Source organism: Psammomys obesus, unplaced genomic scaffold (assembly GCF_907164565.1).
Source record: "Psammomys obesus unplaced genomic scaffold, mPsaObe1.curated_primary_1811, whole genome shotgun sequence".
Taxonomy (NCBI): Eukaryota; Metazoa; Chordata; class Mammalia; order Rodentia; family Muridae; genus Psammomys; species Psammomys obesus.
Window position 1 is genome coordinate 7,250,267 of NW_026591816.1, and position 14,865 is coordinate 7,265,131.

Sequence of the window (14,865 nt, forward strand, 5' to 3'; positions counted from 1 at the left end):
GAGGGAGGGAGGGAGGGAGGGAGGGAGGAAGGAGAGGAGGGGAGGGAGGGAGGGAGGAAGGAAGGGAGGGAGGGAGGGAGGAAGGAAGGGAGGAAGGGAGGGAAGGAAGGGAGAAAGGGAGGGAGGGAGGAAGAAAAGGGAGGGGAGGGAAGGTTAAGAGAAGGGAAGGGAAGGAAGGAAAGGGAAGAAAGTGAAGGAAGAAAAGGGAAGAAAGGGAAGAAAGGAAGAAGGAAAGACAAAAAAAGAAGAAAGAAGGAAAGGAAGGAAGAAAGAAGGAAGGAAAGAAAGAAGGAAAGGAAGGAAGGACGGACAAACGAGTGAAGCTTCAGGGGGCTGGAGAGATGGCTCAGAGGTTAAGAGCACTGGATGCTCTTCCAGAGGTCCTGAGTTCAATTCCCAGCACCTACACGAGACAGAACACTGAATACATGAGAAAGAAACAAATCTTAAAAAAAATAAAAAAGAACTCTCAGATCCTATGACACGGTAAGACGGGGACTATAGAAGAGTGACATGGAGCCTGCACGTCAGAAACCACAGCTCCTATAGAAGAATGAGATGGAAAAACAAAACTGGATCTGCCCTTTTCCTGGTCTTCTGAATAAGTGATTTTGTTGCAAGGGAAAACAGTTGTTTCCTTTGGGCTTCCTTAAGATCTTCTTCTTACCTTGAGCTCAATGGCATTGATGAGCTTGCCACACTTGTCACACTGGTCACCCCGGGCCTCTTCATAGCCACAGAAGGGACACACTCCCTCCACAAAGCGGTCAGCCAGGAAGCGTGCACACTGCTCACACCTCAGCTGCTCTACAATATCTTGCAGCACAAAACCCCGTGTCAGCAACCTCTGGAAGATGTCCTGGGAGATCCTAGCAAGGGCAGCAAACAAGGGATGAGAAGAACAGCCGGAAGTGTGGAACCTTACTCTGCTGTTCTAAGCACACAGGACTCACTCAGGGGAACGGCCTCCCAGGGGAAAGGCCTCCCAGGGGAAAGGCTCCCCTGATTCTCAAACTGCCTGTATGGTCTCTTCCCTCCACGCTGTACAGCTCACTTCTGTTGACTCTACATGTACATGTTGCTTTGTTTTGGTTTCATTTGGTTTTGAGATAGGTCTCGTGTAGCCACCAGTAACCACCACTTGAACTCCTAGTCCTCAGCCTCCACTTCCCAAATACTGGGACGGTAAGTTTAGTCTTATCCTTAGTCTTATCCAACTCAGTCTTATGCTTGTGTTCAGGGTTTCACCCAGCATTAAGAACTGAGGTACACAGCACCATTAACTGTCCACCTGTCTGTCTGCAGCTTCTCTAAGGACTCTCAGGCAGAGGAAGAATGAGTCTGTGCGCTGTAAATATACATAGGCAGGGAGAAATTGTTTTAAAGACTCCAAGCTGAGCATGGTGGCACATACCTGTAATGCCAACCTTTGGAAATCTGAGGCAGAAGGATAGCCACAAGTTTAAGATGAGCTTAGGGTATATACTGAGACCCTGTCTTAAACAGAAAGACTCCCAGGCAACCAGAGGAAGGGAAGTACTAAGGGAACACCAGGGAAGCCAGGTGTTCTTCCGCCCCAGCTTATACCAGCTTCTGTAAACCATGACCCTTCTCTAGCCTGAAAACCTCCAGGATGCGTTGTAGGGCAGTGTTCAGAACCCAAGTTCAGGAGGGTCCCAGTTACCCTGTTCTCATCTTTGGTATTCTTGTTACCCCTAGACTCAACTTTCAGTTTATGTCTCATTATCCAAAAACCTACTTCGTCTGCTGTGGAGTGGTGGTGCGACCGAAAGTATCAAATGAGATGTTAAACCAGCGGTAGATGTCGGCGTGGATAGCATGATATTTGTCACAGATTTCCTGTGGGGTCAGACCCTCTTCCATAGCCTTGGTCTCTGTCGCTGTACCATACTCATCCGTTCCACACACATACAGGGCATTCCACTGGCGAAGACGAGAATACCTAGAAGATACAGTGGTCATGTGAGGATTCGTCCAGTCCCAATCTTGTTGGCACCCTATTCCCTTGGGGCCCACTCCTCCCAGCAGCCTGTTCCACCTTGCAAAGACATCAGCACTGAGCACACAACCAATGATGTTTCCAAGATGGGGAACATTGTTGACATAAGGGAGGGCACTCGTAATGAGCACATTCCGTTCTCCAGCCACAGGCAACCTGGTGAAAAGAAGAGAGACTAGTCCACAGCAGAAATGCAAGTATCATAAAAACAAGTGTACAGAATAACAACAGACTACTTCAGGTGCCTCAGACCAGTCTTTCCTCACAGGAAGCCACAGAGCTACAGTCCTAGACATGCTCATGAGAGCTCTCCTCCCTCAGCAAGCGTCACTCCAACAGCTCCCTCTTGCGATCATGTTAGCTCATGCTCCGCAGGCACCAACACAATTCTCCCAGGATGTGTCTCCTCGACATTACTTCCCAAGAAGCATCCCAGCTCTGACCTCTTCTTAGCAAGTCCAGTGTTAATAGAAACCTTAGCCATTACCTGAAGGCATTACAGCTTGTCATCACCCTACACAAATTGTTCCAAATCCGTTGGTAGCACACTCTTCCCTTCCTAAGGCAGGCCTGCCATTTCCTTCTTGACTAACCCAAACCACATGGTTCAGTGGGCAAAGGCCTTACTGTATAACCACGAACACTTGGGGATGACAAGCTTGGACTCCCCAAATGCCACATAAAAGCCTTGAACGTTTGGTGGCCTGACTAGAACCCTAGCACCATACAGGCAGAGATAAAAGATCCTGGGACAAGCTGACTAGCCAGACTGGCCAGAATCAGAGAACTCCAGGGTTAGCACCAGACCCTGCCTCAGTAAACAAAATAAAAAACGGTCAAGGAAGACGCTCAACATCAAACATGCACACACACACACACACTCATGTCTACAGAACCAGTACTGTCTTAATATATACTATTTCTTTTACAAAATCATTTCAAGTCATGACACTCAATCTGCTGACTGAAGTCACTCAAGTCACTGCACTTTTCCTTTTGTTTTTATTCTTTTTGATTATAATTTATTCACTTTAAAATTTTTATTTTTATTAATCAGTTTATTCACTTTGTATCCCAGCTGTAGCCCCCTTTCCCCATCCCCTCCCAATCCCACCCTCCCTCTTCTTCCCCCATGCTCCTCTCCCAGTCCGCTGATAGGGGAGGTCCTCCTCCCCTTCCATCTGACCCTAGCCTATCAGGTCTTATCAGGACTGAATGCGGTGGCCTGGTAAAGCTGCTCCCCACTCAGGGGAAGGTGACCAAAGAGACAGCCACTGGGTTCATGTCAGAGACAGCCTCTGTTCCCCTTACTAGGGCACCCACTTGGAGGCTGGGCTGCCATGGGCTATATCTGTGCAGGGGTTCCAGGTTATCTTCATGCATGGTCCTTGGTTGGAGTATCAGTCTTTGCAAAAAGCCCTGGGCCCAGATTCTTGGTTCTGTTGCTCTCCTTGTGGAGTTATGGAGGGGACAGGAGCTCCACAAGGCCACTGCACCTTTTCAACGCTTCCTCATTCTTGACAGCTCATCGGCACACATCTCCCACTCACCTCCTGAGTTCCTGTCAACTTTCCAACTGCATCTGTCCTACGCTCACCGGCTCCCGACTCCCTCACTTGCTCTTTGCAGCTAACGGCATGCCTGTTACTTCAAGGAACTCCACACTGCTATCTTCTTGAACAGATCTCATTAATCTCTCATGCATTTCTTGCCCTTTCTTCCCATAACCAGATCCCATCAACTGTTGTTGAAACACAACTTACAAATCTTCAGGAAACCTTTCACTAACAACTGGCCTTCAAGTCTTTGCTGCAACCCAAGTCCTTAACCACTTTGCACCATACTGTGTGGAGGTCCTTTTGCATAATCCTTAAACTTCTCTTTTAACTTCAGCCATGGGTATGCTGGCTACTGTGGCAGACATATAGGCAAATGTGTCTGGTTCGGCAGCAAGGAGGGTTATGTTCTGTTATCCAGTAGTCCTTATTCCTAAGGATACTTTCCAAGATCTAGGACACTCCTAAAATCAGACAGTAACAAACCATATAGAAACCGAATTTCTCCCCACTAGCACCTATAACAGTAAGTTAGTAACAGCTTATAAGCAATAGCAATAAACAGCTATATAACAATAACAATATAACAGCTATAACAATATGCTATAATAAAAGTTATTTAAAATTTATGGATCCTGATGGTGGTGGCACACACCTGTAAAAGTATCTTTTATTCTCCTGAGGCAATTTCCAGGCTTATTGCCTCCATCTGCTAACCTAGGCCTAGTCCTGGAAGTGTCTAGCCTCCATACATTCTAACCCAGGCCTAGAATGTTTTCAGCCTCTGAGATTTACTGCTTAATGAGCTCACCCTTTCTTGTTCTATCTGAACTCTGCTGGCTGGTTCACCTCAGCTGCTCTGGCTCACACTCCTCTCCGAGCTGACATTCAGTCTGGCTTCTCTCTCAGCCTCTGAATTGCTCTGGTTGGCCTCAAACTAAATCCAGCAGTCTTTTCTAATCTTCTGGCTCCTTCTCATTCTCTGGCTTGTTCTGTCTTCACCTGTGCTTAGCTTATTTTCTGAAAAATTATCCTAGTAAAACTGCCTCTTCTCTCTGTCTCTTAAGCAGCTTCTCTTTCCCGTCTGTATCTTATTCTGTCAAATCTTTCTGTGATTTGTCACTTTTTCTGCCACTCAATTAGATATCACTTTCAAACATGGGTGCTTACTTCTACCAACTAACTTTACCTTCATTGGTTGGGATTACAGGTGTGTATCTCCAAGCCTGGACCTAAGCTTTTCTACAGGAAACTTGCTCTACACCAGACTGGCCTTGAACTCAGATCTGCTTACCTGTCTCCTGGATTAAAGGCATGTTTGTATTCTAGCTGGATCACACAGACCTAGAAGGTCTTTGGATGTGATCTCTTGCCAGAGCAGCCATATTCTGAATTAAAATTTCTCTACCCACACAAACAAAAACAAAATCTCTACACATGCCTTTAATTCCAGCACTCAGGAGGAAGAAGCACACAGATCTCTGAGTTCCAGGACAGCCAGGGCTAGCTATCTGTGGATGGATTATTTCTGGAGTTTTTCCATTTGAAAATTTCAGACCTGGGCAAAACTCTGGAAAGAAGAACCACAGAGAAGGAGTTTGATGTGCAATTATTGACTGCGTGAGTACAATGGTACGAAACACAACAGGGTTTGAAGGAAAACGGGCAGAACACTATGGCATAAGACAGCCTGGGCTGATAAGATAGCTCAGGCAGCAAAAGGCTTGCAGAGCAAGTGTACCGAACTCAATTTCATTCCTGCAGCCCAGGGGACAGGGAAAACTGACTTCTGCAAACTGTGTGACCTCTACACACATTTGCTGTGGTACTTGCACATCTGCATTCTCCATACAAAACACATACCAAGTAAGACAACTTAATTTGCTTATACAGTCTTTGCTTTGGAGTACTGAATATTATGGCTGGTTCCATATGCACATTAAGAACTCTCCCACTGACCCTGGACCTTTTTGCTTGATTAGTGGGTGTTTTGGGTTACTATATAGCCAAGGCTAGCCTAATCTATTGGTCCTCCTGCCTATTGGGACTAACCTGATAGGATACCACACCTGGCTTCTAAGCCCTCATTTTATTTTTTTAAGAGAAGGTCTAAATAAGTTGCCTAAGCTGGTCTTGAGCTTGAAATCCTCCAGCCTCAACTTCACAAGTAGTTGGAATTACAGGCTAAGACAAAGCTAGCTGGCTCCTCTTCTGCCTAAGCATTTAACATGTTAGCCATACAAACATAAAAAAAAAAAAAAAACATCTCTTGGCAGACGTGATGGCACACATCTTTAATCCCAGCATTTGGAGGCAGAAACAGACTGAGCTCTGTGAGTTCCAGACGAGCCAAGGCTAAACATTATCTCATAGGTGGGGGTTGGAGCTATAAAGATAAGTCAGGGGTTAAGAGCTTGCTGCTCTTGCAGAGGACAAGGGCTGGATTCCCAGCACCCACACAGTGGCTCATAACCACCTGTAACTCTAGTTCCAGGACATCAGATGCCCTCTTCTGACCTCCATAGGCACCATGCATGCATGTGGTTCACATAGACACAAGCAGTCAAAACCCTGGTACACATGAAATAAAATAGATAAATCTAAAAGAAAAACGAACCAAGTAGTATCATTTTGGAGTGGGGCAGGAATGTCACAGCATACATGGAGGTCGGAGGACACCTTTGTATAGTCATCTTTGTATTTTCAACTTCCACCTTTATGTGGGCTCAGGTCATTAGGCCTATGCACAATGTGCTTTATCTACTAAGGTATCCGCTGGTCCCTAAACTAGTAACCCTTCTTAAGATAGGCCTAGCTGGGTATGGCGGTACGCTTCTGTTATCCCAGCACTCAGAGGCCAGAAAAGAGTGCAAGGTCATTTTAAGCACAGTGAGTCAGAAGCCAGCCTAGGCAAAAAAATGTTTCCAAAACAGAGAGGCCTTCAGTCTCATGATATTTTTTTTTTTTCTTACAGCACCCTATTCTTTTCTTTCATGGGACCTAATTAAAATTCATAAATACACAACCGTGTGGCAATTTTGTATTGTACTGGTGTAAAAGCAACTTTTATTTGCCAGCTCAGTAGTCACAGAGAATTATTGCCTTTGTCTGCTAACCTAGGCCTAGTCCTGGAACCATTTTGCCTCCGTACAATCTATCCTAGGCCTAGAAAATTTTTTAGCCTCTGAGACTTACTGTTGAATAAGCTTACCCTTTCTTGTTCTTACTGAGCTCTGGGATGGCTGATTCAACTCAGCTGTTCTAGCTCAAACTCCTCTCCCAACTGATTTATTCAATCTGACTTTTCTCTCCGCCTCTGAATTGCTCTGCTTAGCTTCAAACTAACTGCAACAATCTGCTCTAATCTACTGGCTTCTTCTTATTCTCTGGCTCATTCGGTCTTCACCTGAGTTCTCTCCCTGCAACCTGTCTCTCTATTACTGTCCTGGTAGAACTGCCTCCTCTCTCTGTCCCTTTCCTCTCTCTTCTCCTGAGAGTTGGCTGAATACTATTCTGTCAAATCTTTCTCTGATTCCTCTCTATTTCTGCCACTCAATTAAATTAAATTAAATTAATCATTTTCAAACATGGGTGCTTCCTTCTACAAACTAACTTTACCTTTATTATTTGGGATAAAAGGCAGGTATCACTGTGCCTGGATCTAAGCTTTTCTTTACCTGAAACTTGCTCTATACTAGGCTGGCCTCAAGGCTCAGAGATCTGCTTGCTTCTTGTCTCCTGGGCTAAAGACCTGTTTGTATTCCAGCTGGCTCAAAGAGACCTAGAAGGTCTTTGGATGTGATCTCTTGCCAGAATAGCCATGTTCTGAATTAAACTCCCTCAACATACTAGAATCAACATTCCATGAACAAAGATGGTCAGCCTGTTTTTTTTCTCTTCAACAATTTCCAGTTATGAAACCAAACCCCATTCTACTCACACTGGATGCTGCTGGGGCTGAAGTGGGGGTAAGCTATCCAGGCCCTTCTCCCAAGCATTCACAGCTATGATGATGTCCTCCTCAGACAGAGTAGCCAGCTCCTCCTCCTAGGAAGAATGAACAGAACCCCTTGCCCAACAGGGTAAAGAAACTCACCTCTTGCTCTCTAACAGCTAAGAAGATAGCCACAATGAACATCTACCTTCTATACACTTCCTACAGGCCCTAAGGCTCTGTGAGGGTGCCCGCCCTGGTACAAACCTCAGATTCATTGCTGACAGCTCTCCCCTCAGAAGGGCGTGCCTGAGGCTGGGGCTGTTTTTGGAGGTAGGGCCGTAGTGCAAGGACACCCTGCTGTTTCAACACAGTTTCTGCAGCTCCTTGACATGGCTCCTGGGTACTCAGCGTATGGAACCAGCTTTGTAGGGAGCTCAACTCCTCTATGGGCATTAATAAGGAAAGAACAAGGTAAGAATCAAGACTGGATAGGCAGGGGTGGGCCGCTCCCCTTTGGAGGTTTCTCCAAGCTCTCCCCATCCCCCCTTTGGAGGTTTCTCCAAGCTCTCCCCATCCCCCCTTTTGGAGGCTTCTCCAAGCTCTACCCAGCCTCTTTGGCCATATTCTGCTGTAGTCTCCCTGTCAAACTGCACCTGGAAATGAATACTTAATACCTACTGCTGTACAGCCCTACTCAGTTCCCGGGACCAGGAGTGATATGTACAACTCTCACCAGGGAGGTAAGCTGGGTCTTGCAGCAATGGATATAGTGCTCCCCACAAAACGATGTCAGCTAGAGATTCTGTGTCCTAGTTTAACAGAGAAGTACACAGTTGAGACAGTCATATATTTCTCAATGGTAATAGCTAATATTTGTTTTTGCTTTTTGAAACATGGGCAGCCCTGACTGTCCTGGAGCTATGTAAACCAGGCTGAATGAACTTGCTTGCAGAGATCTGCCTGCCTCTGCCTCCAGTGTGTGGGCATTAAACGCATGTGCCACTAGATCCACCTTACTTTTTTTTTTAATAAGGTGTCACATAACTCTAGCTGGCCTTGAACCTTTATGCACTCAAGGATGACTCTGAACTTCTGATCTTTCTGTTTCTACCCAGCCAAGAGCCAGGAGTAGAGATGTGTGCCACCATACCCAGTTTTCACTTTCTACGTGACAAGTAATAGTGAGACCTGGAACTCACTCTGTAGACCAGGCTGGCCTTGAACTCAGAGATCCACCTGCCTACGCCTCCCAAGCACTGGGATCAAAGGTGTGTGTCACTATGTTTTCTAACATAATCCTCACAATAACTCTAAATAAGGCAGGAACTTCTATTACTTCTACTTCACCAAAAAAAAAAAAAAAAAAAAAGCAAGTATTAGTTGTAGCCTTTAATTCCAGCACTTGGTGTTATGTTTTTCTGCAGGCAATTCAACTGGCCTGCCCTCAGGGGCCTTTAGGGTCCTGATAACATCCTATGTCACCACCTGTGTCCTATGTCATTACCTGGGCCACGTGCTCCAGATATAACCCATCTGCCACTCCCACTCACTTCTCTGCCCCATGTCTGAAACACACATAACCCTCATCTCTGTCTCTCTGCCCTTATGGCTCACTCAGGCCCTAACTCCCTTCTCCTTCCCTTTCCTCAAATAAATCTTATACTATACATGTTGCATGGTGGCATATATTATAACACTTGGGAGGCAGAGATAGGTTGATCTCTTGAGTTTCAGGCCAGCTTGGTCTACAAAGTGAGTTTCAAGACAGCCAAGGCTAACGCAGAGAAACCGTGTCTCAATAAATAAACAAACAACAAAAATTAAGGATTAGAGAATGTCTGTAATGTGTCAAAGTTACACTGCTAATAAGTGATTGTTGGGGTCTGATTAGTCTTCCCACTAAGTCCTATACCATAACCCTGCCCAAACCCCATTTCAAGACCACCTCACCCCAGCCAGGAAAGGACAGTTCTGACGACGCAAGCTGTGATCAATGTGAGTCAGGGCTCTCCGAAGTGGGCCAAGTACATCTTCCCCTTTCTTGCCTTGAACCACTAAGCAGTGTAGGGCAGCAGACAAAACCGGCTAAAATACAGGGACCATGGGTCAGCGTGTTAGCACAGAGCACAGGCGTGAACCCCACCTGCAGCACTGCCGCCCCCCCAGTCCAACCACTGGTTGGTATGATCTTCCTGGTGCATGAACCCCACCTGCAGTTCCGTTGCTTCCCATTCCAGCCACTGATTGGTAAGATCATCCTGGTCCCAGCCAGATAACAGGAAAAAATATCTGCCCAAGGAGAGAAAATAAGTTAATATTGAAGGGTTCCCTTTGTTCATGTATGAACCCTCTGTGAAACAGTGTTTACAAATAAGGTGACAAAAAGATCAGTGAAGACTGCTATGATCCAGCCACCTCCCCACACCAAGAACCAATACTGACCGGCAGATTGCACTAGCAGAGAAGAGGTAGTTGCCGCTATCCAGCTGCAAGACAGGGATCTTAGGCTGGGTCAGGAATGGTACCACACACTCTGAGACAGTGGAGAGCAGGTGAAAAACAAGGTTAAGAAAAGAAACTATTTAACAACTTCACCTTGTGTGTGCTGGGGGTAGGGGTGGGGCTAAATCTAGTTTCCAAGATAGGAACAGTAAAAGGGGGTACGGTTGGAATATGCCAGCAAGTGTTGAGACTGCCAACTGGAAACGACAGGAGACTACATTTAGAAGGTAGTGGTATAGGGCAGTGCTGCAGCCAAACACGGGAGCATCCGACCTGAGGTCACGGTGGGAGACCAGCATTAATAAAGCTGGGAGAATCTGACAAGAAAGTCAACCAAAACTGCGAATACAAGGTGAACGAACTCAAAGGACAGGGTGTGCACGTCTGTATTGGGGTCCTGGAAGAGGGGTTCCCGAAATACGACAGGGGAGTGCTGGGCAGTTACGAGCGACCGGGCGTAGGGAGCTGGATGATAGGTGGGAAAGGTTAGAAGACAGCGTAGTGAGGCAGGATCCTGGAAAACTGGCGAGAGGGGAGACTAAAAACGAGCGAAGAGTATAATTAAGGGTAATTCAGGAAAGTCACTTACGAAAGAAGAGTCAGGGAAAGAGGGGGATTTGCAAAGTCCATTAGGGGAACAGGTTGGCAGACAGCTCTAGGATGAACGATCCCCCACCCACCCACCAGTAGCAACTCCAGTACCTTCGGGGCCCACGTTGCTGATAAGCAGCTCCGCTCGGCCCCGGGCCTTCGCGGCTGCAGCCAGCACCGGCAGGCTGCCCGGGGAGCCCTCGCTCACAAACAGCCTCATTCTGCCCGGGAGACCACGCTGATGCAAGCGGAACCGGCCTGGCACCTCTGAGGGAAGCAGCGGCTGCTAGGAATCTCGGGAAATGGAGTTGTGTGTCGGCCGCACACTCGCGGGCGGCTCTGGGAAAGTAGACTATTCATCCCATAATGCACCTTTGCAAAACAGGAAGTGGCTGCCAAAGAGACGCGGAGTGAACGCCGCGGGCTAGCGCGGCCCTTCCCCTGCTCTAAAGCGAGCCGACGGCGGCGACCCGAGTGGTCGATAGAGCGGCTGTCGTGGTTGCTGCTACTCGCATTCGCCTATTCACGTTGTTAAGGATCAGAATTTTTCTCTTTTAATTCGCGTGTGTGCGAGGAGGCGGGAGCGTGGCCAGAGCGTGCGTGTTGGGATCGAAGGAGTCGCGGTGGGAGTCCAGCAGTTCGCCATGTAGGTCCCAGGGATGGAACTCAGGTCGTTAGGCTGATGGCCATGCATTTAGACGCCGAGCCTCCTCGACACCCTCATCAGTGTCTGAAGACCTCAGACGGGCGCACACCTTTTGTAACCTGCTTCAGTTCTGTAGCCTTAGCGTAATGGCGGCTCCTCTGTTAACACCTGCTGTAGCCTTCAGCACATCGGAAGCCATTTTGCCTCCAAGTTTCCACGGTGATTATGTCTCTATGGTCTCATTTCTCAAACTTCGTATACTTTATTACCTGGACACTCTATCAAGTCCCCCAACTGCAGAACCAATCAAATTAAAGGTCAGTTAGAAACGCTATGTCTAGCTAGTCAAAATGATGAAATGTTGCTTCCTACAGCAGGATACGTGGTTGCGTTTTTGTTACCTGGTTGTTACCTAGTTGCGGTTTGTTTCCTACACCCGATTACACTTTTATTACCTGGTTGCTACTGGTTATGGTTTTTTTATGTTTTTTAAAAAAACAAACAAACACGTGGTTTAGGAGCACACCAACGTCATAGTCTGACTCCCGAGTCCAGGTTATGACCCTGGCTGGTCAGTTCCTGTTTAGCATTCAATAAAACTCTTGAGTACAGTCTGGTGTCTGGTCAATGAGAGGCTATTCCTGAACCGGTAACAACCTGTAAACCCAGCTCTTGGAAGCAGGGACAGGAGATTCAGAACTTCAGAGTCACCTTGACTACATACTGAGTTCCAGGTTAGCCTGGGCTCCTAGAGAACCTGTCTTTAAAATAAATACATACATAGATTTTGTTGTCAAGGAATTACGAGCTAGCTGTGGTGTCAAATTGGAGATGAATGTGGATATCCATCAGCCACAAAGGATGTGGCTAATGAAGTTTTATTATTTAGGAGCTGGGAATGTAGTTTAGTCAGTACTTGTGTAGCATGTACAAACTTCTGACTTCACACCATGGCACAACACTTGTGTTGTTGTGGTGCATCCAGTCCTGTAATCCCAGCATTGGGGAGGTGGTGGTAGAAGATCGTAAATTCAAGGCCATCCTCTTGCAAGCTAGCCTGAGATACCAGAAACCTATCCATAAGTAAATGAGGAAACCTGGAAAGATGGCTCAGCAGTGAAGAGCAACGGCCGTTCTTCCAGTGAGCTCTGCTTTGATTCCCAGCATTCGTATGATTCACAGCATCTGTAACTTGAGTCTCAGAGGATCAGGCTCCCTTTTCTGTTTTTCATGATTACCTCTGTGGTGCACAGAGGTACACATTCAAAACATCTATACAAATAAAATTAAAGGAGGAAAGAGAAATGAGTTGGGGAAGGGGGTTTGGATGAGGTGGGACACTCTGAATTTTAGTCCTCAGAAGGCAAAGGCAGTTGGATCTCTTTGAGTTCAAAGCTAGACTGGTTTTCATAGACCTAGTCTCAAAAACGGGTGTGTGTTTCTTTTTTGTTCTAAGTTTTAAGAAACAACAAAAAAAGCAGGCTGAGAGATAGCTCAGAGGTTAAGGAGCACTTGCTGTTGGACCTAGGATCTGGCTCTAAGCTCACACAGGCAGGCGTCTCACAACCCTCTGCAACACTAGTGCCTCTGCTGGCCTCTGTGGTACACTCACTTTCAGGCAAAACTCTCACACATGAAAACAAAATATATAAAGATACATTTAATAACATTTAAATAGTTTATGTATTTAATATATATTTTAAAATATATTTAAAAATAAAATATTTAGCACTAGCATCCAATTTTTTTATAGCTAGACAAGCATAGCAAAAGGAGATGACAGCATATATTAGAAAAAGGTCAAATGTAGGGAAGTGAGAGATTTCAAAATAAAGTTAAATGAACATGCATAATAAGGTAATTTTTCTTTTTAAAAACTTAGTATGTGTGTGCATGAGGTAAGCCACCCATGAAAGATATTTGTGTGGAGGTCAGAAGACAACGTTGTGAAGTTTATTCTAACCTTCCATCTTTTTTTTTTTTTTTTTTTTTTTAATTTTTACTTTGAGACATGGTCTTTGTAGTCTATATTATGCAGCTCAGGCTGTCCTGAAACTTGCTATGCAAACCAAGCTGGCCTGGAATTCACAGAAATGCACTTGCCTGGGCCTCCCAAGTGCTGGGATCAGAGTTCTATGCCACCACACCAGGCTCCTCTTCCATCTTCATGTGGGTCTCCAGGTTTTCACTGCAAGCATCTTTACCCAATAAGGCATTTTGCTGGCTCCTTATTTATTTTTGTATCCTCTAAAAACAATATAGGATGTCCAGCTATAATGGCACATACCTTTAATTTCAGCACTTGGGAGAGAGAGTGAGTTCCAGGACAGCCAGGGCTATACACAAAGAAACCTTGTCTCAAAATAACAATAATTAATTAATTAGTAACACTATCCAGTGGACATATCTCTCACACCTATAATCTAGCATTCAGGAGCCTAAGACAGAAAACTGCTACAACTGTGAAACCAGTTTACAATACAGAATGAGCTCAAAGGCTAATTTGAGATACACAGTGAAACCCTGTCTCAACAGATCCCATCCTACCAAAATAATAATAAAAAGTGCTTGCCCCAAACACCAAGCCTGATGGTCTGAATTCATTCCCTAGGACCCACTGAATAGAAACAGGACTCTTCAAAACTTTCCTCTGACCTACACACATACACACTGAATAAAATGTACAAAAATAAATAAAGAATCTGGAGAGATGGCTTAGTGGTTAAGAGTGTGCATTGTAGAGGTTACCTTTCAGAGGCCTGGGGTTCTTAGCATGCATATTGAGCAGCTCACAACTGCCTATAATTTTTGTTTCATGGGGTCTTATGCCATGCTCTAGATTCCATAGGCACCTACATTCAGACACACATGCACACACATATACTCATTTACAGCCAAAAGGTTTTGATTTTTAAAAATTTTCAAGATTCTAGAGTTGTTTTTATTTTTCTTTTTGTTTGGAGACAGGGTTTCTCTATGTAATAGCCTTGCCTATCCTGGACTCACTTTGTAGATCAGGCTGGCCTTGAACCTGAGAGATCCTCCTGCCTCAGCCTCCCACGTGCTGGGATTACAGGCTTTTTGATGCTAGAGGATAGACTTGATGAGAGGAAAGGGCCAGGCCTTTGAGAGCACAAAGTAGGCAGAGGCAGAAGGCTTGAAGTGACATCAGGCTCAGCCTTAGAATATAAAGGCCATCCAGGGGATAAAGCAAGATCCTGTCTCAAAAACCAACCAACCAACAAACAAAAACCAATGTGGCTCAGTGGTTAAGAGCACTGGCTGTTCTTCCAGAGAATCTGAGTTCAATTCCCAGCAACTACATAATGGCTCACAACCATCTGTAGTAGAATCTGATTCCCTCGTCTAGGGTGTATGAAAACAGAGCATTCATATCCATAAAATAAATAAATATTAAAAAAAAAAAAAAGGAGCACTCATTCTTACAGAAAGTCAGGGTTTGGTTCCCAGAATTCATATACACAAATCTATAAAATTAAGGGAGCTAGGCATTATAGTGTATTCCTATAATTCCAAAGCTTGGGAAGCAAGAGATTGGGAGTCATCTTCACCTACATGGTCAGTTGAAGGCCAGCCTGGTCTGCATGAGACT

At 45.5% G+C, this 14,865-nt stretch overlaps 1 protein-coding gene across 1 annotated transcript in view; it reads right to left on the reverse strand.

Annotated features, from left to right (window-relative positions):
- Positions 1-10,991, reverse strand: part of Mars1 (methionyl-tRNA synthetase 1) — a 19,333-nt gene extending 8,342 nt beyond the window's left edge. Inside the window, 10 exon segments of the mRNA XM_055611945.1 lie at positions 668-869; positions 1,760-1,963; positions 2,060-2,176; positions 7,517-7,623; positions 7,778-7,956; positions 8,247-8,322; positions 9,464-9,598; positions 9,724-9,802; positions 9,956-10,046; positions 10,718-10,991. Coding sequence (XP_055467920.1) covers positions 668-869; positions 1,760-1,963; positions 2,060-2,176; positions 7,517-7,623; positions 7,778-7,956; positions 8,247-8,322; positions 9,464-9,598; positions 9,724-9,802; positions 9,956-10,046; positions 10,718-10,826 — 1,299 coding nt within the window. The 5' untranslated portion in view covers positions 10,827-10,991.
- Positions 10,992-14,865: the final 3,874 nt, after the last annotated feature.